Source organism: Hemicordylus capensis, chromosome 2 (assembly GCF_027244095.1).
Source record: "Hemicordylus capensis ecotype Gifberg chromosome 2, rHemCap1.1.pri, whole genome shotgun sequence".
Classification (NCBI taxonomy): Eukaryota; Metazoa; Chordata; class Lepidosauria; order Squamata; family Cordylidae; genus Hemicordylus; species Hemicordylus capensis.
The window spans coordinates 368,064,682-368,089,502 of NC_069658.1; the positions used below are offsets into that span (position 1 = coordinate 368,064,682).

The following is a 24,821-nucleotide window of genomic DNA, read 5'->3' on the forward strand; positions in this document are numbered from 1 at the left end:
AATTAAGGCATCATCTCTTCCCATTCTAATGACATTCCTGTTAATGATGCGCAGCAATTGGACCATTATTTCTTGAATGTGCTGAAAAGTTGACTCCTGTAAAGCAAATACAACTGTTTGTGAGATAATGAAGGATAAGCTACAAAGAAATTGCATAGGAAAAGTTATCATATAAGCATAACATCCGTCAATCTAGAAGAGAACTTATCACCTGATAATTACCAACTGCAAACTGGCCCTTAAAGTCTGGACAAAATATCTTGTCTACAGCCACACTACCCTGCACACGCCCACTCTCTCTCTCTCCAAAATCTCTCCAAAGATATGGGATTTACCCTTGCCTAGTTGGTAGGAATAAGGCTTAGTTATTTCTCTGACATGTTATTTTTTAATCTCAAAAGTTTTTTCATGGAGAAAGTGGAAGGCACCATAAGTCCTGAACCAGAGCTCTGGTGGTGGCAGGGCTCAGGCCCCTTACTCTCTATGCCTCCAGAAAGCTAGAAAGGACTGGCTGACCTGAGCACATAGTAGGCCCTAACAGTGGCCAGAAAAGAAACTGTAGCCAACCAGTTCTGGAAGAATCGGGTACCCTGGGGAACCAATAGAGTCCCTCTATAAGAATTTTCTAGTGTAACAAAATCCTTGCACGCACTGCGTGTAAAGCTCTAGCTTCTATAGCTTGCAATTCCCTTCGGTTTGTGTTTAGCAAAAAGTGGCAAGCAAAACCTTGGATGCGCTGCAGAACAGAGACAGCTTCGCAGTGATTAGCTTAGGTCCTGCCTCCAGGAATGCCTGATTTCCCCGGGAAATCTAACTCAAGAGAAGGGAGAGTCAGTCTTCCGGGTAGAACTTGGGGACTCTGCATATAATCTTCTTTTATTCCTGGAGTAGGCTACAAAAATTCGCTAGTTCAAGCTGGTTAGCTTCTTTGGTTTCATGTGTGGGGTTGTAACTTCCTCTCTCTCCTGCTTTTTTTCAAACCCAGGCGCTTACCCCTTTGGTAAAATAAACCACCTTTTTGATTTTGTAACTGATGCTCTGTGTTTAATGTGTCTGATCCCCACATACCATATGGCCTAGCTGTTTGGCGCATGCTGTTGCCAAGGGAGGGGAGCTCAGGGGCTAATCATCCTACCCCTGTCAGGAGAACTGTTACAACTTGGACTTGGCACCCCAATCTGAGTTTGTCCCTGGGAGAAGATGCTAACTGATTTGCCTTGGCTCTGTGCCTGTCTGTTCTGTAACCCGTCCACCAGTCCTTTTTACACCGTGCCATCTGCCTCTGGCCCTTGGATGTTTTTCACCCATGCCCAGCTTGCCTTAAACCATATCATCTGCCTGCTCCAGAACCTGACCACTAGCCTGTTTGCCCATGACGATTTCTTCAGAATGTTACAGTTCCCGGAAAGGTACCACTTAATTTTGGCAGGTACTTCAACAGCAATCACATCACAGAGTTCTCCATCTGATAATTATTTGGTATTTATTATGCCATGCGGAGTCTTATGGAACTGTGTTAACTATATATTATAAGACTACCATTCCTAATTTTAATGTAGCAATATGTCAGTATCATGTGATGAATAATTGATTTCTCTATACCATCTGATAGCCATCTCTATAGAATTATTCAAAGATGGCCAACTTTTCATTTTTCTCACATACTGCTTTGCTGAAAGCTTTTCCATGCATTCCACATCTTTAGTCTAATGTCACCTTGGGTTTCACTTACTGGCTGAACATGTATTATGGAACATATTGATTTTTTAAAGGTTTAGAGCTTTGCCATTCTATAAGGGCACAACATAGCTCAAAAATCACTATATTTCCTCATCACTGGTTATTGATAAATAGCTTCAAGGGTGATCCTATGGTCTTCTATGCCAGCACTTTCTGCCAGCGCTGTGCCAACATAACTCACACGCCTCAGCTCTAGCAATAGAAACAAAAGTCAGCAAAGCCATACAGACAGATACTTCCACAGAGTCCCTGGCAATGCCATCAGCACCCACCCATCACAGTGATGCTTGCTGAAGATGTCTGCACATCACCCATGCATACAAATGGGGGTAAGTCTTTGTTATAAGTCTTTGCTGCTTATTGTCCCTTTAGGGGCAATAAGGTGCTCCCTTTGGGCAAAATGCCCTTTCATCAAAACTTTGCTTTTGGACAGATGCACAGAGCTGATAATTTCAACACTAAAGTTGAAGATGACACTATTGAGAATTACTTCCAAGCATTTGCCTGTATGAAGTCAAACAAAAGGCTTCACTTGGCTCATCTGCTGCTAAAGGTATTACAGTGGGTATAGGAAAGAATCACCCCCTTTGATAGACCTTAAATTCTGGTTCCCTTACATCCTGAAATGAAAACACAAAGAAAATTCCCTTCACCAGCTGTACTTATCCAATGCAACCTATAACATCCAACTGAAAAACATCACAATTACAGTCCAGAAAAAGTGTCAGAAATAAAAAACAAGAATTACTGAGATTGAAAAAGGATCACCCCCCCAATGTCAATATTTTGTTGAACCACCTTTTGCTTTAATAACAGCCTTGAGTCTGTTGGGATACTTCTCTATCAACTTTGCACATCTAGACGGAGCAATATTTGCCCACTCCTCCATAAAGAACTGTTCAAGTTTGGTCACATTGGATAGTAGGTGTTGGTTGACTGCTATCTTCAAATCTCTCCACAGATTTTCTATAGGATTTAGGTCTGGGCTCTGACTGGGCCACATGAGGACGTTCACTTTTTTCTCCTTCAGCCACTGTGTGGTCAATTTTGCTGTGTGCTTCGGATCGTTGTCATGTTGAAAGGTGAATCTTCTGCCCATCCTCAACTGTCTGGCAGAGGGTAGCAGGTTTTCTTCCAGAATCTGACGGTATTTTGCCCCATCCATTTTTCCTTCTACCCTAACGAGAGCCCCAGTCCCTGAGGCAGAGAAACACCCCCACAACAGGATGCTGCCACCTCCATGCTTCACTGTAGGTATGGTGTGTTGTGGATGGTGAGCTGCGTTGGATTTACGCCAGGTGTACTGTTTGGTGTTGAGGCCAAATAGTTCAATCTTGGTCTCATCTGACCATAAGACCTTTTTCCATTTGGCATCAGAATCTTCAAGGTGCCTTCTGGCAAAGCTCAAACGAGCTTTAATGTGGCCTTTCTTGAGAAGTGGCTTTCTCCTTGCGACCCTCCCGAACAAGCCACATCTGTGCAGCGCTCATGAAATTGTTGTCACATGCACAGAACAACCACTCTTTGCCATGAAGTCCTTTAACTCCTTCAGAGTGGCCATTGGCCTTCTGGTAACCTCTCTTACCAGTTTCCTCCTTGCTCTTCCATCCAGTTTGGAGGGCCGACCGGATCCAGGGAGGATAGCAGTCCACCAACACCTACCATCCAATGTGACCGAACTTGAACAGTTCTGTATGGAGGAGTGGGCAAATATTGCTCCGTCTAGATGTGCAAGGTTGATAGAGAAGTATCCCAACAGACTCAAGGCTGTTATTAAAGCAAAAGGTGGTTCAACAAAATATTGACATTGGGTGGGGTGATCCTTTTTCAATCTCAGTAATTCTTGTTTTTTATTTCTGACACTTTTTCTGGACTGTAATTGTGATGTTTTTCAGTTGGATGTTATAGGTTGCATTGGATAAGTACAGCTGGTGAAGGGAATTTTCTTTGTTTTTTCATTTCAGGATGTAAGGGAACTAGAATTTAAGGTCTATCAAAGGGGGTGATTCTTTCCTATACCCACTGTATGTCATGTCAGTGTGACCCTGGTGGAAACTCTGAATTTATGTCCTTGCATATATATATACATACATACATACATACATACTCAGTCTCCACAAACAGTCCATCTGTAACCTTAGAGTAGGAGTAGGCAACCTTTGGAACACCTGCTATTGTTGAACTTCAACTCCCAGGACTCCCAGCCACCATTTACTCTAGCTAGGGATGATGGGAGTTGTAGTTCAGCAACAGCTGGATTGCCAAAGTTTGCCTATTGCTGTCTTAGAGTCACTGTACTGAAGCAAAAAGACTTCTGGATGCATTAGGAATAAAAGGCTGCAAAACTGTAAATGTTTAACAATAGCATTATTCAGCATCTGAACATAAGCACAGCCCTGGATCAGGGTCAAGGCCTATCTAGTTCAGCATCCTCTTTCACACAGTGGGCCACCAGATGCCTCCGAGAAGGCCACAAGCAAGAGGTAAGGCATACTCTCTTTCCTGCTGTTGCTCCCCTGCAACTGGTATTCAGAGGCATCTTGCCTCTGAGGCTGGAAGTGGCCTATAGCCACCAGACTAGTAACCAATCTGAGTAAGGATTAGGAAGTTCTCTTGCTGAAATTTCCTTTATGCAATTACGCACCACATTCATGTTTAGTGTTCATCCATTGTTTTATATTTATGTTTAATGGATTTCAATGTGCACAGTTAGGGGATGTAGAATCCTTTCCCACCATGCTGCAATTCCACCAATCACAAACCTATGCCGCTTCTAGCCCCAGGAAGGCAGCTGTCATTTGCACTAACTGCAGTTTCCTTCCCAAAGCTAATAGCAGCTTCAGGGGTGCAGTTTTGATCAGGACTGTGGTGCAGAAAGAAAGGTCAAGCATCCCACTCTGTGCACAATAGTCTCAATTCTGATTGCCCCCACCCCCTGCAACAGCAATTTAAATTCTTTTTTTAAAAAAATGCCAGGCAAAACTATGCATTAAAATAGCATGTAACTTGGCCCTCGGAGTGACTTCACACCATCTAAATACATACCAGAAGAGGAACACAAGTGATTTGCACTTCCACTTATTATAGTTCCAAAGTAGCATTTGGAAAGAAGCTTGCATGGGAGTTTGTGCATTCTTAAGATGCAAATCATCCTTTTAAAATACTACTTAATAAATATAACAGACTCTCCTTTACCAGTCATCTCCATTACATTTTAGATGTTGTTGACATCTACATCTTAAAATACAGTCTTCACTAGTTCAAAATATAGAATACAGTAATATTTAAGTGAAACTCAACAGTTTACATAATTGAACAAATTGATCCAATCCTATATAATAAAACCCTAAGGTACCTGCGTCCGTGTCTCTTGCAGGTGTTCTGCGCATGCGTGGCGCGCGCGCCGCTCCGCTGGTGAGGAGGCCGCTCGGATCCCCGGCAGCAGGGCTTAAGAGCCCTCCGCCGCCGCTACAGCCCACAAGAGCAGCTGCTTGGATTGCGCCGCGTCTGTGGCGCCGCCTGGAGCAGCCACTCCGGTGGTGGGGAGGCCACTCGCCGCCCTGGATCCCCGGTGGCAGGGCTTAAGAGCCCTCCGCCGCCACTACAGCCCCCGGGAGCGGCCGCTCGATTATGCCGCGTCCGCGGAACCGCTGAGAGAGGCCGCACCCACGGCCTCTAAGCAGGGGGCCGCCCTTGATTCTCGGTGGGGGGGCTTAAGAGCCCTCCGTCGCCGCTACAGCCCCCAGCACAGCCGCTCCTATTAGGCCTGGCCACGTGCTCCTGACCGGCCTAGGAGCTGCTACAGACGTCCTCTCTCCAGCAAGTCAGAGAGAGGACTGAGCCGGCGCAGCTGCACAGCCGGCTCCCCTATTCACAACTCTTCTAGCACCCGTTAATGTAACGGGCTTAACAGTCACTAGTTAAGAAAAAATTCATAGTCGTATCGGCATTTCCACTTCCCTGAAGTTGTAAAACTTTCAAATAATGGGCCTGCATCAATTTTTATTTCTCTCATCCCAGGGGTGTAGTTAGGGGAGAGAGGGCCTGTGTTCACCCCTCTCCCCAATGGCCCCTCGGAGTGAGGGAGATAATGGGGAAAAATAGGGAGGGGTGGAGCTGGGGGGCCCTTAGGAGCTGGGGACCCAGGTTCTTTGAACCCATCAGCTCAATTATAGCTACATGCCTATCTCATCCTCTTTCTTTGATCAGCAATTACAGTGCCAGATGCCACAGCAGGGTACATCTCTTTCCAAAAGCAGCATCTGGCGGTTTGGCAGATTTCCCAGTTCCTTTTGGCAGGTTTGGCATTTTAAGAGGGCCTGTCATATACCGTTGCTGAGTTCTGACAGAGTTTTCCTAAGAGGCTGTCCTCCTCCTCCTCTCCCTCCCCTTCACTCCCTCTGCCTTGATATATCTATCTAACTCTCGGCCCAAAGTCTCCTAAGAGATCTCTAATTAGATGCTTTCCTCTTCCCACAAGAACTCCCCATAGGACATGCTGACTAATTAGGTTAAAGTTTACATTTTGTCAAAAGGGGCCCAGCTTGAAGTATTTACAACTCAGCTTTAAAATAAGAATTTAAATATATGGAAATCAGACCTGTGCTTTCAGTTTTGAATATGAGCCAAACAGAGCTGGAAGAGCATAGCACTGTTTGGGGTTACAATGAAAAACAAAAAGAGTAAGGCTTGTGCAGGATCCTTTCCTAAATTTTAACCTGTCATTTTAAAAATGTCCCTAGTCGTTTCATTTGGAGAAATAGAAGGGGAAAGGAAACATGCAGGCAATATTCTACCAACTTGCTCAGGAAGAAGTAAACTTGCTATTGAATTGATGAGCTCTTGGCACTTAAACAATTATATTGCTTATATTTAGGCTTTTTGTTCTTTTGCATTGACATAATGAGGCTGCTCTCACAAGCAACCAAGCCCGGCAGTGCTGTGGCACCAAACCCAGTGCCAAAGCCCGGCTCTTAGTGCCCTTAACGTGGCTGCTGGGATCGCGATTCGTGAATCATCGTGAACTGCTTGCAGAGGTGGGTCCTACATGGGATAGAGATGGGGTCCTAAAGTGCCCATCCCCTGCTCAATGCACAGTACACTACGGGATACACGGAGACCGGGATAATGAGTCCCAGCGTCTGAGCAACCTGCCCTGCTCTGCCACATGGATTGTGTGGGAGCACAGAGCACATTCCCACCAAGCACAGAATGATCGTCCAGGAGGGAAGGCAAGGTTTGCGAAGGTTTTCACCCGCCCACCCGCCCATTAGGTTGTGTGAATGGCCCCAATAAGTCTCACACACAGAAACATGTGTATCGACATGCTTCCTCAGAACCTTCTGCCAAAAATATTTAGCTCTTGGGCAGAATGTGATTTTTATGGAGTTTTAATTTTTGTAAACCACCTCAGGATGAGTTTTATGAAAGGCGGAATAGAAATTGAACTATAAATAAAAATAATGTTTGAATAATTTTTCACTGTTTCTTTTAGATTTCTCCAATTTTCCAGAGAGGTAGCATCAGTGCCCATGTTGCCCAGGTATCACTGCCGCCACCTTAACCAAAGCCAAGTGTTGAAGGCTTCACCACATCCCTATCTGTGGTGGTTCTTTTTGCCCTTGTATCTATTTGCACCAAACAGCCAATTCAGGGGCAAAAAACTATTTCAGAGTGATCTTTGGCAGGACAACAGCAGAGGGGGGAAATATTCAGTCTCCCTTCCTGCATGCTATAGTACCTAATTGGACCAGCCTCCTTCCCCCCAGGTCTCTGAATAAACATGGACACTTCCATGTCCAATTATATGCTGCGCCTTAGTGTTGTGCACCTATTTACATACACGTGCACTAGAGACACAATGCAACCAACTAATGCTTGGAGTTTCTAGGGACCGTGGGGAGGGAGCTAAATGACAAGTCCTGCAACTTTTTTTTTTTTTTTAAACCTGAACAAGGCATCCCAAAGAAGAAGAAATCCCTACAAAATAGGGACCATGATTTACTATGGCCCAGTTCCAGGAAACAGAGATAGCTGGAGCCTATGCAATGTGCAATGCACTCTAAATGGGTTTGCCTTTGTACATAGTATGTAAACTACAATAAGTGCAGAATGCTGCTGCCAGCTTGGTCTCCGGGACATCCTGTAGAGACCATATTACTCCAATTCTAAAAGAGCTACACTGGCTACCAATAGGTTCCAGGCAAAATACAAAGTGCTGGTTATTACCTATAAAGCCCTTAATGGCTTGGGCCCACGGTATTTAAGAGAATGCCTTCTTCGTTATGAACCCTGCTGCCTATTAAGATTTTCAGGGAAAGTTCATCTGAGGGTACCACCAGCTCGTCTGGTGGCGACTCAAAGGCATGCCTTCTCTGTGGTTGTCCTGGGACTGTGGAATGCTCTTCCTGCTGAGATTAGGACTATTCCATCCCTGTTGGCTTTCAGAAAACAACTGAAGACACATCTCTTCAGTCAAACCTTTTAGTTAGTTGGTGCTGTTACTGATATTTTAATCTGGTTTCATGATTTAACTGTTAACTTCTTGGTTTGTTTTATGCTGTAAACTGCCTAGAGACATAAGTAGTGGGCGGTATACAAATTTATAAAATAAAATGAAATAAATATGCAAGCATATTCATGCTTCAGCTTTCCACAACAAGTCAATCAGTCTGAAAGAGGAATAAATACATTTACCAGTGAGGAGATACACAACTTTCCTTTTCAGGTATGACAAACACAACATAAAAAACCAAAAGCATACAACCTGGGAAGCATCATAGCTCATGTACTGTTTCATCTGGGATCCCAATGGGCCATTTATTATTTAGAATTTTCATATAGTGTTTTCAACAAAGGTTTTCAATGTGGTTTTCAAAAGGAATGAGGTTGGTCCTCAGTCCTCAAAAGGTTCACAATCTAACAGGAAATATAGAAGAGACATCCAGAGGTACACCTAGGTAATTTTGAAGCCTGGACCTAAAGGCCCTTCGAGGGGGGCCTCCACCTGCCCCACCCCCCACTGCTGCTGCAACACAAGATCAGCTGCAATGCCAGAACATGGTCAGGGGAAGCTGGAAAAATTCTCTCCCTCCTCCCCCCTCTTTTAGAATAAATTATGAGTAAGATACTTCCCACTGACCTGCAGATACCACATTTTGCATGGACAATCCTTCCATTTTAATTAGCTGAATGCACTAGCCCCACCCACTGCCCCTCACTTACTCTTACTGTTCTGTGGACTCAACTGATTTGGAGGTGATTCTCTGTTGGTCTTGGTGTGTGTGTGCCTGGTGGCAAGCAAGGGAGGTGCATGCTGGTTGGCTTGCTGCAGGAGCTTGCCTGGCATTACTGTTTGACTCTGCCTCTCCACTCACACCTGGCCAGGGGAGGGGAGTCTCTCTTTCTGACTCTCTGTCTCTCATTGAGTGGGGGCCATCTTGATAGCTTCACTTGTGTCTCTCCATGGAAAGCTCCCACACACACACACAGTTGGTCGCATCTGCCCTTCTGCGTTTTCTCTGCTGCAGCTAAGGTTGCCAACATCCTGTTGTCTGAATAAAGGACACAAGTTGTGGGGAGGGGACATCTGGGGTGGAGCTGTTCATAAAAATCGAGGTAAATGTTCCTGGAAAAAGGAGTCCAACCAAGGTAGAACAAGGAAGAGCAGCTTCAGCGACCTTCACCATCTGTTCTGGCCAGTGCCACCACATCCTTCCCTGAAGCAGCTTTAGCTCCCCAATTCTTTAATAATTTTTAATTAAACTTATTAAAAATTATTTTAAGAGAATAATAGAAACATAGAAAGCTGCCTTCTACCGAGGCAGTCCGTTGGTCCATCTAGCTCAATACTGTCTACCCAGACTGGCAGCGGCTTCTCCAAGATTGGAGGTAGAAGTTACTCTCGGCCCTACTTGGAGATTCCAGGGAGGGAACTTGGGAACTTTCTACATGCAAGCGTGCAGGTGCTCTTCCCAGAGTGCCCCCATCCCCTAAGGGGAATATCTTACAGTGCTTACATTTATTTTACTTTATTATATTTTTATATTTATATTCCAATTTTCCTCCAAGGACCCCACAGCAGTGTACATGGTTATTTTTATCTTCACAACAACCCTGTAAGGTGGGTTAGGTTGAGGGTTGAGTGACTGGCCAGAGTCACCCAGTGAGTTCCATGGCTGAATGGGGATTTGAATTTGGGTCTCCCTGGTCCTAGTCTAGCATGCTAACCACTACACTACACTCCCATTCAAATGCAAACCAAGATGGACCCTGCTTAGCAAGGGGACCACTCATGCTTGCTACCACAAGACCAGTTTGCAATTTTCATCATAGCAAGCAGGATTTCCCCACTTCCAGATCAACTCTGGGGTATAGAAACATAGGAAGTAGTCTCCCATTCAAATACAAACCAGGGTACACCTGGCTTAGCAAAGTAAACAATTCATTCCCTGCAAGTTTAATCATGCAAAAACTTTTTCACAGCATGGAAAAGTCCACCAAATTAATGCAAATGGCCTACCTATATCAATCAGAGGGACTCTTGATAGAGACACAGGGCTCAGTTCAATCACTCTCTCAGAATGCAGTATGGCCAAACAAGAAGCAAAAAGCACACAATTTTCCTTTAAGTTGGGCCAGCTTCACAAGGTCACGAAGTCTGTGCTAGCCTAAGCTTAGGCTAAGCCAAGAAGCTCCAAACTAGAACGGAGATGAACAAAAGTGCTGGTGGGCAGAGACACATTTCTCCCTGGCTCCTTGCCCTGATTTAGAGGAAGAGTGAGCTGAAGGAAGGCTGTAACTCTCGGGGAGAGACAGCATGCATCACAGGCAGCAAAAATGAGAAGAAGGTATTGTTGGCTGTTTGGGGGGGGGCAGTTGCAGATTGCCTGTGCTGACCTGCTGCTGCCAGAGGCAGCTTTGTTGTTTTGCATAATGCATACACAATGGATGGACTGAGAGTGTGCTGCTTGATGGGAGCCGAGGAGGAAAGAGACACAGACAGCAATCCAGGCTGGCCCGGTGGCAGCACCCAGTGCTTGTTTCCACCCATCACCATGCTGCCAACTGCCAGCATGGAGCTGGTGCTTCTTTCTACAGTAACAGCCCCGCCTCCCCTGGCATGGCATCTCTCTCTCTGTGTCTCGAGGCAGCAGGCTGCTGCTAGTGCTACTCACTTGGTGCTCCCTTGCAGCAGCCAGCCTCCACTTGTGCTGACGGGGCAAGCATAGCAGGCCCAGCTGCACCCAGCCCTCAGCACCCCAACCACCCACAACGCAGATCGGGGCTCGCTGAGGCCCCTCTGCAGGTCTTGCTGCGCACTTGGCAGCCTGGTGGCGGTGCAGCACGGGCCATGCCACCCACCTTCCTAGGCCCCTGGGGGGGGGCGGGATTTGGAGGATTTGGAGGTTTGGTCCCGGTGGAGGACCAAACCTGGGACTGGAGGTCCAGTCCGAAGAGTGCCTCTGGAGACACCAGTAACAGTCAGCAGGAGAAATGCTATGCTGGGGTTCATAGGGACAGTTTCTAAATATGGCAAAAAGAAATGACAAACAATGAAACAAGATTAAACTAAACTGACCCCTACTAACTGGGCAAAGAGGTACCTTTTAACATGGCAATTCTCTTTATTTAGCTGGGGGAGAGTAACTGGCCCTATCTACCCCAGCACAGTACCTCCGGTGACTGTTGCTGGTGTCTGTCTTATGTTTCTTTTTAGATTGTGAGCCCTTTGGGGACAGGGGTCCATTTCGTTTATTTATTATTTCTCTGTGTAAACTGCCCTGAGCCATTTTTGGAAGGGCAGTATAGAAAGTGAATGAATGATGAATGAATGAATGAATAAACAAAATAATAAAACTGAGATTGGGGAATAAACCTTAACATTTCATATATGAAATATTCAACAGCCAGCAGCTAGCAAAGACAGCAACTTTTCAATGCAATGAGGACTACTCTGTGTTACTTTAAAAAGGTAGAGAGAGAGAGAGCAGAATCAGATGTTTTTAATCTTTTAGCTTTAATATGGTCTTTTCATATGCAAAACACAACTCTGTTAACTAGTGCCAGTGAATTTAGGATTGTCACAAAGAAACATGTCAAAGGAAAACATGTCCGTGACTCCTGTGTCGAAAAGTCTATACAATAGATAAAAGACAAAACATGAAAGCACATTATAATATCTATACCATGCTGACTCTATAATTATCTGAAATAACTACACTTAAGATGTCAAGGGTGCATTACAGCCATACAATTCTAATACAGTTTAGAGCTATAGGCTTGCTCCTATTGCAACAGATTAATTTATAAACCTAGATAATTAACTCAGCTGCAAAACTGGCTAAGGATTGATGGGTTTGTAGAAGGCACATTCTTACTGCTTGCTATTCCCAAGAAAATCCTTATCACCATTTGGCTGAAGTACCAAGGTCTATAGTGAAGTCTTAGCCTGCAATTCTACACACACTTACTTCGGAATGAATCTCACTAAATTCAGTGGGACATACGAGTAAACCTCTGTAAGATTAGGCTGTGACAATGTTTCTCTCTCCTATTTTAAAAAATCATTGTAGCAGACATTGGAATTGAATTCTAAATCCTAAAGAAAAATGATACCAATTTCCTAACCTAGGTCATCTCTGTAAAATACCTCTGATAGCAAAGAAATGCTTAGAAGTCACAGAACTGGAAAAAGAGCAAGATATTTGTCACTATGCCCATAACTGTGATTCTCATCCCCTGTATGATGCATGACACTTGACTTCTGCAAAGATGTCACCTAAGGAGGGCAAAAGGTTTTCCCTTGAAAATTAATGTCTATGAAAAAATGGGCAATACTGAAAAAACAGCTATCAAATTCCCCAATACATTTGGTCTTGCTCCATACGAACATAAGAACAGCCCTGCTGGATCAGGTCCAAGGCCCATCTAGTCCAGCATCCTGTTTCTCACAGTGGCCCACCAGATGCCACTGGAAGCCTACAGGTAGGAGTTGAAGGCATGCCCTCCCTCCTGCTGTTACTCCCCTGCAACTACTACTCAGGTGCATCCTGCTTTTGAGGCTGGAGGTGGCCTAAAGCCCTCCAGCTAGTAGCTATTGATAGACCTCTCCTCCATGAAGTTATCCAAACCCCTCTTAAAGCCACCCAGGTTGTTGGCTGTCACCACATCTTGTGGCAGAAAATTCCACAAGTTGATTATGCATTGTGTGAAAAAATTCTTCCGTTTGCTGGTCCTAAATTTCCCGGCAATCAATTTCATGGGATGACCCCTGGTTCTAGTGTTATGGGAGAGGGAGAAGAATTTCTTTCTATCCACTTTCTCCACACCATGTATGATTTTATTGACCTCTATGATGCCTCCCCGCAGTCGTCTTTTTTCTAAACTAAATAGCTCAGGTGTTGTACCTTGCCTCATAAGAAAGGTGCTCTAGGCCCCTGATCATCTTGGTTGCCCTCTTCTGCACCTTTTCCAGTTCTACAATGTCCTTTTTTAGATGTGGGGACAGGAATTGTACACAGTACTCCAGGTGTGGCCGCACCATAGTTTTGTATAAGGGCATTATAATATTAGCCGTTTTATTTTCAATCCCCTTCCTAACGAGCCCTAGCATGGAATTGGCCTTTTTCACAGCTGCCACTCATTGAGTTGACACTTTCAACGAGCTGTCCACCACGACCCCAAGATCCCTCTCCTGGTCAGTCACCGACAGCTCAGATCCCATCAGCAAATACTTGAAGTTGGGGTTTTTCATCCCGATGTGCATCACTTTACACTTGCCAACACTGAACCACATTTGCCACTTTGTTGTCCACTCACCCAGTTTGGAGAGATCCTTTTGGAGCTCCTCTCAATTCATTTTGGATTTCACTACCCGAAAGAGTTTGGTATCATCTGCAAATTTGCCCACCTCGCTGTTTACCCCTGCTTCTAGATCATTTATGAATAAATTAAAAAGCACCAGTCCCAGTACAGATCATTGGGGGACCCCACTTCTTACTTCCCTCCATTGTGAAAACTCTCCATTTATACCTACCCTCCATTTATCCTTACCCTATCCCTACCCTCCATTAAAAATGAAGAGGTCAGGGTTTTTATCCCAGGTTCTCCCTAGCAATCTCACAGCACTATATGCTAAAATGGATTAAATGAAAGAAATTTTGCTAAGCAATCTATCTCCACATCTTTTAGACAGAGCAATCCAGTGATTGCTCCCATTCAACATCACTTCAAAATATAAAGCTTAGCAGTACATTCTATACTGTAGCCTCCATGGTGACACAGAGTCACCCACTGTTCCCTCAAAACTGTTCAAGATAAGATGGTAACTATCAAGGAAAGAATCTGGAATAATTTCAAAGGATCTAACTGGTGTTTTCTACTTTAAAAAAAAAAAAGATAATGAGATGCTACAAATGTCTTCAGCAGAATAAAAATTCTTGTTATGCCACTCCAGGAGAAACATCCAAAGTAGTACAAGTGAACTTCATTTGCATAAACATTCCTGCCCCCTCCTTCCCACTCCCCAAAAATCTGCTTAAGAGTCATGACCCTCCAGAACAGGGTGTGGGGGCCTGCAGTGGGAGGGAGAATCGAGAGAAATTTAGGAGGCATCCTTGAGTAAGCAGAGTGCCTTTCCATTATGCAAGGCATCTCTGGATATATTATTATTATTATTTTACATTTGAAAGTAATACATTTTATCATTATTTTACATTTGAAAATATTTTATATTTTACATTATTTTACATTTTACATTTACATATAACCCCAAGTTAGGGTCCTATTAGATAATAAGCTTATGATTTACAGCATCTGCTTGCAGGCCTACTCAATTTAGGCTTCCCAGCTGTTTTTGTACTACAACTCCCATAATCCCCAGCTACAGTGACCAATAGCCAGGGATTGTGGGAATTGTAGGCCAACATCGGCAGGAGGGCTGAAGAGCAGCCTTGTAGTGTAGGCACTTTTGAGAAATTTACAGTTTTACTGATTTTGTTGTTGGTTACAAAACATATAAAACAAGCAACAAAAATGAGAACCTAAATCATCCAAAATCCACAACGGTACTTTCTGATACTATTAAATGCAGACTAGTGAAGGCACTTTTATAAACATTAATTAATGATAACTGAAATAGACACTGAGAAATCAGACATAATACTGTTATTGGACTCCTTAAAATAAATCCCAGTCCTGTGTTTGTGAAGCAAGACCTGCACAAATCTGCCTAGAGATTACCTCTTAAAATGCACTTTAAAAAAACACCAATCTGCTCTTACAGACATTTTATGTACCTTGCATACCTGTGCATACTACCTATGCAAAATATCAAAGCAATATTGTGCAGCAGCTACTCTTAACAAGTACATGAGTAGATGGTAGTACCATATCTAAGAATTTGTGACTTGGCCATGTGACAGTTGGTATTTGAAGCTTATCTTGAACATATATGTATATTGTTAATTCTTAGAAGTTATTGTATTTCTGTAGCATCTCAGAGCAGCTCCAGACATTTATGAGAAACATAAATGTGAACCACTCACATACTGACTTGCCAGATTTTTCAATAAGCTGCTCTCAGTACAGATGTATCATTCTTAATCAGGAATGTGCTGCAGATTTGCATGCTTCTCCTTCCTGCCTCTTCTTCTTCTGTTGCTTGTTTTAACCGCCATGTAGCATTATTTTTCTTGTTAAATTATGTCCACAGCGGTGCCTACTAAAACTAAGAATAAACAGGATGACCTCAAAACCATTTTGAAGTGGGTCTGCAAACCATGGTTTCCAGAAGCCCTGGTTAGCCTAACCACAGTTTGTTGGTTGGTTGGTAGGAAGGAGCTGCAAGCCCAAAGCATGTTCCTCAACAATGGTTTGTGTGTATAATATTAATGATACAATGTAGCACCACAGCATGATTCATTTGGTTTTAATAATATGAAGCTTATCCAGGATTGATGACGTGTCAAAGCAAATGAACCTGAAAATCAGGAGGGAAAAATTGCCACTCTCTATCTACTGTCACACAAAAAACTAGGAGACCTATTTCAATCTGTCACACTAAAAACTAGTCAGGGCCCTGTTATATTTAGAATTTAAATGGGAGTCATCAGCATCAATATTTTACAACTTAATCAGCACAGACTTATAACCAACTGGAACTAGCTACATAATCATTGTCATCATCAATACTCACTGCATCTTGACAGCTGAGAACCTCCAGGATGCTGTTGAGTAATTCGACACAATATTTCTTCTCCTGGAGCAGCAGCTGTGGCTCTTCCCTAGGATCCAGTAATTCCTTCAGTTCTTTGGTAATGACAGGAAGCAGAATGTCTCTACATTCTGAAAATAATAATTTGCTGCTTAGGAGTCGTCACAGATATTTTCATATTTGCCTTCTCTAAAAAGGCACAGTGCATCTCTCCCCATCACTATTGCCCTTAATATAAAGTCATTTCAATGTAGACTTTTCTAGCTACCATCCTCTTAAATCTTAACAATATAACTGTGAAGAAAGGAATTTCTTCAGTATAAATTAATTCACTAAGTAACTAACATTCACCAGTGACTATCACCATGCTTTTCTCTCAATCTGTATAGAATATATCCACACTTCGTCTGTGGGTAATAAATATTTTCCTTCAAAACTAACTTCCTACAATTCTACTTTTTACTTTCTGTTAAAATTGCCTTGAGGGAGATGAGAATATGACCCATGCATATAAAGGATGCAAAATATGCATATAAAATAACTTATTTTATATTTTTTACAGTTAATCAACATATATTCTACAGTTAATCAACATATATTCTACAGTTAATCAAAGGAAATACACCAAATGATCAGAAAACTATGCAGAAGAACCATTTGGCAAAGAATGGCCAACTTTTAAGCTGAGCCCTCCATTACATTCAAAAGACTTCATAGATAATTATGTGAATAGCAATAAAGAATATCAGTCATGTAGTACGTATATTTCAGATTTATTTATTATTTATTATTTTTATTATTAAAACTTTTATATGATTTCAATAACAAAGGGGAGAAAAATCATCATCATCATCATCATCATCATCATCAAATTCTGAGAGTGGGCCACCTGTCACTTTTCCCCTCCTACTAAATGTCACCACTCCATAGTAATGTATCAACTTCAGCAAGATATACTTCTCCCCACATGAAAAAATCCATTGTTTTTGTGCTGGGGGGAAAACTACTGTAGAGGGAGAATATACCATGGTTGGAAAGTTTTTGGTAAGAAAATAATCGAGTAGGTAGAGAAGGCCTTCCTTCCAAAAGCTGTTTGTTGCTTAAAACAACTTCATGGGTTTCCAAAACTTTTAAAATGATCCAGCTAGTACACAGACTTTATTTGCGCTCATTGCAAAGGAACACATTCTCCAATGAAAATTAAGTTATAATAGAAAAAATATATAGCATTTCCAGGTTTAACTGGTAGTTATTCTTGCAGCTATATTGTACATAGTGAGATAGGGCTCCAATGTGGAGGGGAAGAAGCCTTAAAATGCTCACCCCCATGGCAGATGATCAAGGGCTCCTTCCTGGGTGGGTAGTTTGCCCACCCAGATGATTGCCAGCTACTGCCTACAGCATGGAAAGTCGGGGGCTGGGATGTGCTTTCACAGCCACCAGAACTCCTAAAATGCACTGCATGAGAGCGTGGTACATTATAGGAAACAACCCAGCACTGGCTGGGAGGCTACTTGCATGTATGTGCCATGCAGAGCTGCATGGCACTGACATATGTGCACTAAGCCTGGTTTAAGGGTACCCTTGTGCCCAAAACCCAGACTAAGTGGCAGGCTCCCTAAGCAGGTTTGCCACTGAGCTGCCGGCAGGAGCTGCATAGCTCCCGGCAGTTCATATGCATCGGCAAAACTGGGCTGGGCTTCCTTATCCCAGTTTTGCCTGTATGTGTGTGAATAGCTCCAGTATGTTTTTCCTATGAATATACTCCTGCATTCTTACCTGCTCACAAGAGGGGTAGCAAAGGTGGAGTGGGCCCTGGGACACAAAGTAAAGATGGGCCCCTGCCCCCACCTTCTTCATCAGAAAGGCATGAGGGAGAGAGCAAAAAGGAAGCTGTCACCAAGCCAGCGGGGGGCCCCTCCTCTTCGCTTGTAAGGTCATTTTCTAAATTATATGCTGCACACATTATTGACAGGGAGGTAGGAACCAGATTCAAGCTGTACCAACAAACAACAAGGATAGGGCAGGATGAGCAGAATGATGTAGAGAACCACCTACAACTGGGCTGATGAAGAGAGAATTAATTCAAAACACTGGGAAGTGAGCAAAGTCTGAAGAATGCTATTGTGTGTTGCGTGGGAGAAGGCACAAGGTTTTTAGGGATCCCATATAGGAGAGCTGAAAACATCTGATTAATGGTAGTGGCTTGTCCACTGAGTTGTGGCTTTTCAACTGTTTCTAAATGCAAGTCTTTCAGTTTTCCATAAATCCCAGCTACTGACATTAATAACTGAGGCATACTTAGCAAGCACAATTTAGTACATAACCTGACTTTTTGTGCAAATTTTAATTTTAAATACACTTTCGCTTGACATCCCCTGTGTATAGACTCAGCTTGTTTGGGTGAATTGATATATCTATGGAGGTGGGGGTGGAATTTTTAATGGAATGTATTTACCCAGTTATACTCTCACAAAATATATGAAAATAACATTTACAGTTTTCAGTCTAAAGTCTCTGGGGAAGAATGTATTTATTCAGGAGTGATGTATATTTGTTCTATGACCCAATAAACAGAAGTTTTGTTGGCAGCTGTCCAAGTTCACAATTGATGTTTATAATGCATATAACTCTTTCTCAAAGTAAGGTGCAATTATACAGCTGGAGCATTCAACACTTGTATCACTATGGAATGCAAAAAAGATGTGAAGTGAAAACAAGGTCAGAAAGAGCAAAATACTGTATAACAGCACACTGGGCAATTATAATGTTTACATTCCAACATGATGGAAAACTGACTAGACAATATAGCCACAAAGAATGATGAGAAAATTAGATGTTCTTCAAGTGTACTCACAACCTCGTGGGAGCTGCTTTTTCCATGGGCAGATCTCACATGGTTGGGGGCTACGTCAGAATGATGCAATTATGCAGAAAGGGGCAGGGCTAGTTGCTTGGATCTTGACAGTTTCCCATGGAATCTACCCTGAAGAAGAACACGACCAAGGCATTCTAATACTACTATAGATACTAGACTTTAATCTAGAGGTTAATTTTACCTGGACAGCATTTCTTTCTTATTATTTCTGAATGGAAGACAGGACTAGTATTTAAGATTGCATGTGAGGGGTCAGTTAGATGAAAACCAATGATCATGTGGTAGACAGGACCAGTTCAGACATATTATCTAACTGATACCCTTAGGGAGAACAGTCAGAAAACGGCTGCTTTAAAAAACCACATTCTATAAATAAATAAAGCAAAAACAAAATCTCATAGTGTGCAGTGAAAGTTTAATGGAGAGAATATTTCAAAAATCCCAACGTATTTTCTGCATAAAGCCCTTCATCATGCAGATTCAAAGTGGGGTAACAAAGTATACAATCAAAGATAGGCATAGCACCTCTTTCTTGGCTATTGTGTCCTTAGTTTCAAGCATTCATTTCATGTAGGCTTTAAAAACCTAAAAAAGTAACAATAAATAAATAAGAAATTTAATAAAATAAATAAATATTTTTAATCTTTTAATCAGATCGTATTTGTATATTCTAGCTGATATTTTAATTGTGGAATTTTTGAAGTCTTCTTTTAACTTTTGTGTGAACTGCCTTGAGATTGTTTTAATGAGGAAGTATAGACATTTAACCCCCCCCCCAAATCAAAATCTCCTAAAATAGTAAAGCACAGCAGCAGAAATATATACAGGTGGCCCGAGTTATTCATGGGGTTCTGTTCCCACTAATTAGCATGGATATGGAAATTAGAAATAAAGAATCCTTACCCCTATGGGAATGCAGAGGTTAGGTTCTTTACTCTGAAAAAACCACTAAAAAAGCAGGGAGGGGGCAGAAAAAAAAGTGTAGAAAAGCATAGTACATTGTTCTCCAGGCCTCCAGGAATGTCCCACAAATCCTCTTATTTTTTGTTTTAATTTTTTTTAACAAAAAGAGCCACAAAATGACAGCAAGAAATGACATCAGAAATCCCATTCAGGAACTGCGGATAGGCAAAAATTGCCTATATTTCATGCAGCAGATAACGAATTTCTGAGAGCCATCCGCAGATACATGAAACTGCAATCCATGAAACCATGGATAACAACGGTCTCCTGTATTAGAAAACAGGAATTTGTTCTTGTAACTGTTAATAACATACAGTCATAACTTTGAGCAGACTCCAGAAGAGAAAATTGGACTCTGCAATAAAAGCCATAAAGTAAAGTAGGGAGAAATAACTCTGCAAAATGGGTTGTCTACTATTTATGTAACACTGGAACCCAGTGTGTACCTATTTTTCATTAGTCATGTGTGAATTAAATAAAGTTCAACTTATGTCTTTGCAGTTAAAATGTAGGATCATTATCTTTCTAGCCTTTAATTTTATCAATGGTTTTTATTAGTGGTAATAGGACAATTATATAGCTGTTTGTATATATTGCATTTCACATTTCTTTAATAATAGCAAACACAATCCAATCTTAAATTTCTCCCCCTAAAACTAGTGATAACTGGTATTGAAATTAATTTCCCCTGTACTGGTGGGGAAATTGTTGAAATAATGAAATGAATAACTTAAACTATTTGTATAATATGATGTGCATACATTCTTACACTGTGGTACACATTGTACAATCTCAAGAGCACCCTCTGCATGATTCCCATTTAATTTTTCATTTAAGACTAATATTAGGAAACATTAGGATTATACAAAACAGGACTATGTAAAACAACTAAAAAAACTACATATGATCCAACATTTAACCACATGATCAAGAGCAAAAAAACCCAAGATATTTGAGGCCAATGGAGCTTTAGACAGGTTTTTCTCAAAGAACAGCCACTAAACCCAGATGGCATGCTGCTTTTGAAACAGAGGAGAATTGCAAAAACAGTTTGTGATATGAGATTGGGGGCTTCTATAAAAGAAAAGAGGCCAACAACAAAACAAAAAAAGCTCTGAGAACAATGAAGTATTTGGAGGGCCTACAGAAGCTCTTTGAATACCCAAATCCTAAATAATTCCCTTATACATGTATAAATGTATACACACAGGTAATGACTGTGGGAGGTCGGAATCCAGGACATGGTTTGGATATGCCTGTACCGGATGGGGTTACACTCCCTCTGAAAGATCAGGTACATAGCTTGGGAGTGCTCCTGGATACAAAAATTCCTCTGATTTCTCAGGTTGAGGCAGTGCCCGAAATGCTTTTTTACCAGCTTCAGCTAAAACATTGGCTATGACCTTTTCTGGAGATAAATGACCTTAAAACAGTGGTGCATATGCTTGTAAACTCTAGGCTTGATTACTGTAATGTACTCTACATGGGGCTACAATTGGTACAGAATGTGGCAGCCAGATTGGTCTCTGGGACAAGCAGAAGGGACCAGATAACACACATTTTAAAAGAACTGCACTGGCTGCCAATATATTTACAAGTGAAATACAAACTGCTGGTTATTACCTATAAATTCCTTAATGGCTTGGGTCCAGGACTCCAGGGTACTTAAGAGAGTGCTTTCTTTGTTATGAACCCAGGTTTATTAAGATCATCTGAAGAAGTCCAGGTTATGGTTGTCAACAGCTCATTTGGTGGTGAATTGGGACCGGGCCGCTGGTCCCAATTGGTGGCTCCGGGGCTTTGGAATATGCTCCCTGTTGAAATAAGAGCATCTCCTTCCCTGTTTGCTTTTAGGAAGAGCCTGAAGACACACCTGTTTTCTCAGGCTTTTAACTGAAATTAATTTTAAATTGATTTTGTTTTTCTGTTGTGAAATTTTAACTGTTTTACTCTGTTGTACTGTATATTTGTTGTGTTTTAAATTCTGTACACCACCTAGAGATGTACATACCAGGTGGTACAAAAAATATGATAAATAAATAGATGTGGGCATCACTGACATTACATATGCTAAAAAATAGGTCTGTGTAAATTCAGATTCAAAAATTCAGATTTTATCCAAAATTGCCCTAAATTGGTAAACATTGTTAAAATTCTAATCTGATTTTTTAAAAAAAGAATCAGTAAAGTTGGAATTAATTCCAAAATATCAAAATTAATTTAGGAAATACTTTGGAATTTCAAAATTAGTAAAATGGAATCAAATTTTTCCCCATAGAGGTGAATGGGGAAATAAAATAAAATCACTAAAAACCACTAGTTAGTTTTAGAGTCTTGAAACATGCCATGCATGTGGGGAAGGGGGTCACAGACCCCTGTAGAAGAAGAGAATTAATCAATCCTCTGAATTTTGGTGAATTTTTGGAATGTGTGCTTAAAATGGCTAAAAATGGTGAACTTATTTCAAGCCAGAACCTTACAAAACCTTCTGAAACTAAAGACCATCCATGTACCATCATTCCACCAGCATGTGGAGGAATCTACTCTTTTCCTTCATGAAAAGGGGTACCAGCATGACCCTTTTGTACCCCACCTTATCTCTCTTGAATAGATGGGCATACATTTATGAAATCTGGCACATATGAAGTCCACATTGGCAGGACTCAATGTAATTTTTGTCAAGGCTATGGGTAACTCCTCTGATTTGGAGGGAAATGTTGGGAGGTGAACTAAAAATAGGGAAAAGGGGCTAAAAATGATTTATTTCAAGTCATAACTTTACAAAACGATTCTGGATCTGAAGCCATCCCTAGGTCCATCATTCTACTTGAAGTGGGGGAACAACGAAATTCCTTTGATTTTATATTAATTTTTGTCTTCCCAAATGCAGAAGCACACTATCAATAAAAGTGAAAGTACTTAGTTTCTGGTTTTGTGGTTAGAAAACATTTCTCACTTCCCCTTCTTAGCTATATTAAGGAATTAAAAGTAGGGATGTGCAGGAAACAGATTCTCTGTTTTGTTTCAAGCTTGAAATGAAACACAAAATGCTCGAAATGTTTTGTCAAAACCGTGGCCAAGCCAACTGTTTTGGTGAAACAAACTTACTTGAAACATTTTTTCTGTTTCAAGTGTCATTTTGGAGGGATTTTTTTTAGGGAGAGCTGGTCTGCTGATTGGGTTCAGTAGATAGATCAGGCTTCCACTCTGGATTTAGTGAGTCAGCCCATCTTGGAGGACTGTTCCACTCACCACATAAGGCGGGAAGGCCAGGCCTCCACCCCAGACTGAGCGCATCAGCCCACCTCTGAGACTGGTCTACCCTCTGCATGAGGTTGGTAGTCTAGAACTATGCTTCGACTTAGCGTGTTGGCCCACCTTGGAGGACTAGTCTACTCACTGCATGAGCCGGGTAGACCAGGCCTCCACCCCAGACTTAGTGCATCAACTCAGTAGACCAGTCCTCTGAGGCAGGTCAACACATTAAATCTGGGGCAGAGGCTTATTCTACCCACTTCACATAGCGGGTAGACCAGTCCTCCAAGGCACGCTGACACTCTGGGGTGGTGGCCTGGTCTACCTGCTGACCCTACGATACGATACGATAAGTCTTTATTGTCATTGTCCTGTACAGAACAACGAGATTGAAAGAATCTACAACAACCTCTACAGGACCTAACAAGAAGTAGCTAAATATATCCCAATATACCCCCCCCCCCATAAACACTAAAAAAACCTCTAAAAAACTGAAAACAAGAACCCCATCAGAAACTGTATTTCGCTGCATTCAAAGCTAAAACCGCTTTTGGATAGAAACTATTTCTCAAGCGGCTGGTCCTGGCCTTTATGACCCTGTACCTCCTTCTCGAAGGCAGAAGCTGAAAGAGATCATTTCCAGGGTGCATGGGATCCTGCACTATCTCTACCGCTTTGTTAAAACACCTGATGGCATAAATTTGGTCTAAGGTGGGAAGGGTACACCCAATTATTCTCTCCGCAGTCTTAACAACCTTGGACAGCAATGCTCTTTCCCTGACTGTGCAACTCCCAAACCACACACGAATTCCATAGGTTAACACACTCTCTATGGTACAGCGGTAGAACATCAGCAATAGATTATTTGAAAGACTATTCTTCCTGAGAATTCTCAAGAAGTATAATCTCCGCTGTGCTCTCTTCACCAAATCTTTGGTGTTTGCTCCCCATGTCAGATCATCTCTCAACTCCATTCCCAGAAATCTAAACACCGAAACCCGTTCCACACAAATCCCTTCAATGATAAGTGGCTGAATGTCCGAATTACATTTCCTAAAATCCACAATGATCTCCTTTGTTTTTTTTAAATTGAGGAATAAGTTATTCTCCCCACACCACTCTGTCAGCCGCTCCACTTCCTTCCTGTAGGCCAACTCCCCTTCTCCAGCAGTAATCAGACCAATCACAGTTGTGTCGTCTGCAAACGTAATGATCTTATTGCTGGGGTAGTTGGGAACACAGTCATATGTGTAAAGCGTATACAGAAGTGGGCTCAACACGCACCCCTGCGGTGTCCCCGTATTTATACTGAGATCCGCCGAGACATGAGAACCCATCCTAACCCGTTGAGAACGATCTGATAAAAAATCTAATCTCCACCTGCATAAGCACGGTGGAAGCCCCAGATCTAATAATTTGGGCACCAATCTATACGGAAGAATAGTATTAAATGCAGAGCTAAAGTCTACAAAAAGCAATCTTGCATAGCTCCCTTGTTTCTCCAGGTGGGTCAGGACAGTGTGTAGGGCCATAGCCACAGCATCCTCCGTGGATCTCTTCTTCTTATACGCAAATTGACCAGAGTCAAGTCCAACTGGCAGACAAGCCACAATACGATTTCGCACCAATTTCTCAAAACATTTCATTATAATGGGTGTAAGCGCCACCGGACGAAAGTCATTCAGACTATCTATGTTAGATTTTTTTGGTAGAGGTATGATGGTAGAGGATTTCAGGCAAGGTGGAACAGTAGCTTGGGCCAGAGATCGA

The 24,821-nt window shown here is 42.1% G+C and overlaps 1 protein-coding gene across 4 annotated transcripts in view; it reads right to left on the reverse strand.

Annotated features, from left to right (window-relative positions):
- The window catches only part of DOCK2 (dedicator of cytokinesis 2), a 422,720-nt gene that overhangs the window by 272,821 nt on the left and 125,078 nt on the right, over positions 1–24,821 (reverse strand). For all 4 annotated transcript variants that reach the window (XM_053294951.1, XM_053294952.1, XM_053294953.1 and 1 more), the window contains 2 exons: positions 15,938–16,086; positions 1–96 (listed from right to left, as the gene is read on the reverse strand). In XM_053294951.1, coding sequence (XP_053150926.1) covers positions 1–96; positions 15,938–16,086 — 245 coding nt within the window. The remainder of the gene's footprint in view (positions 97–15,937; positions 16,087–24,821) is intronic.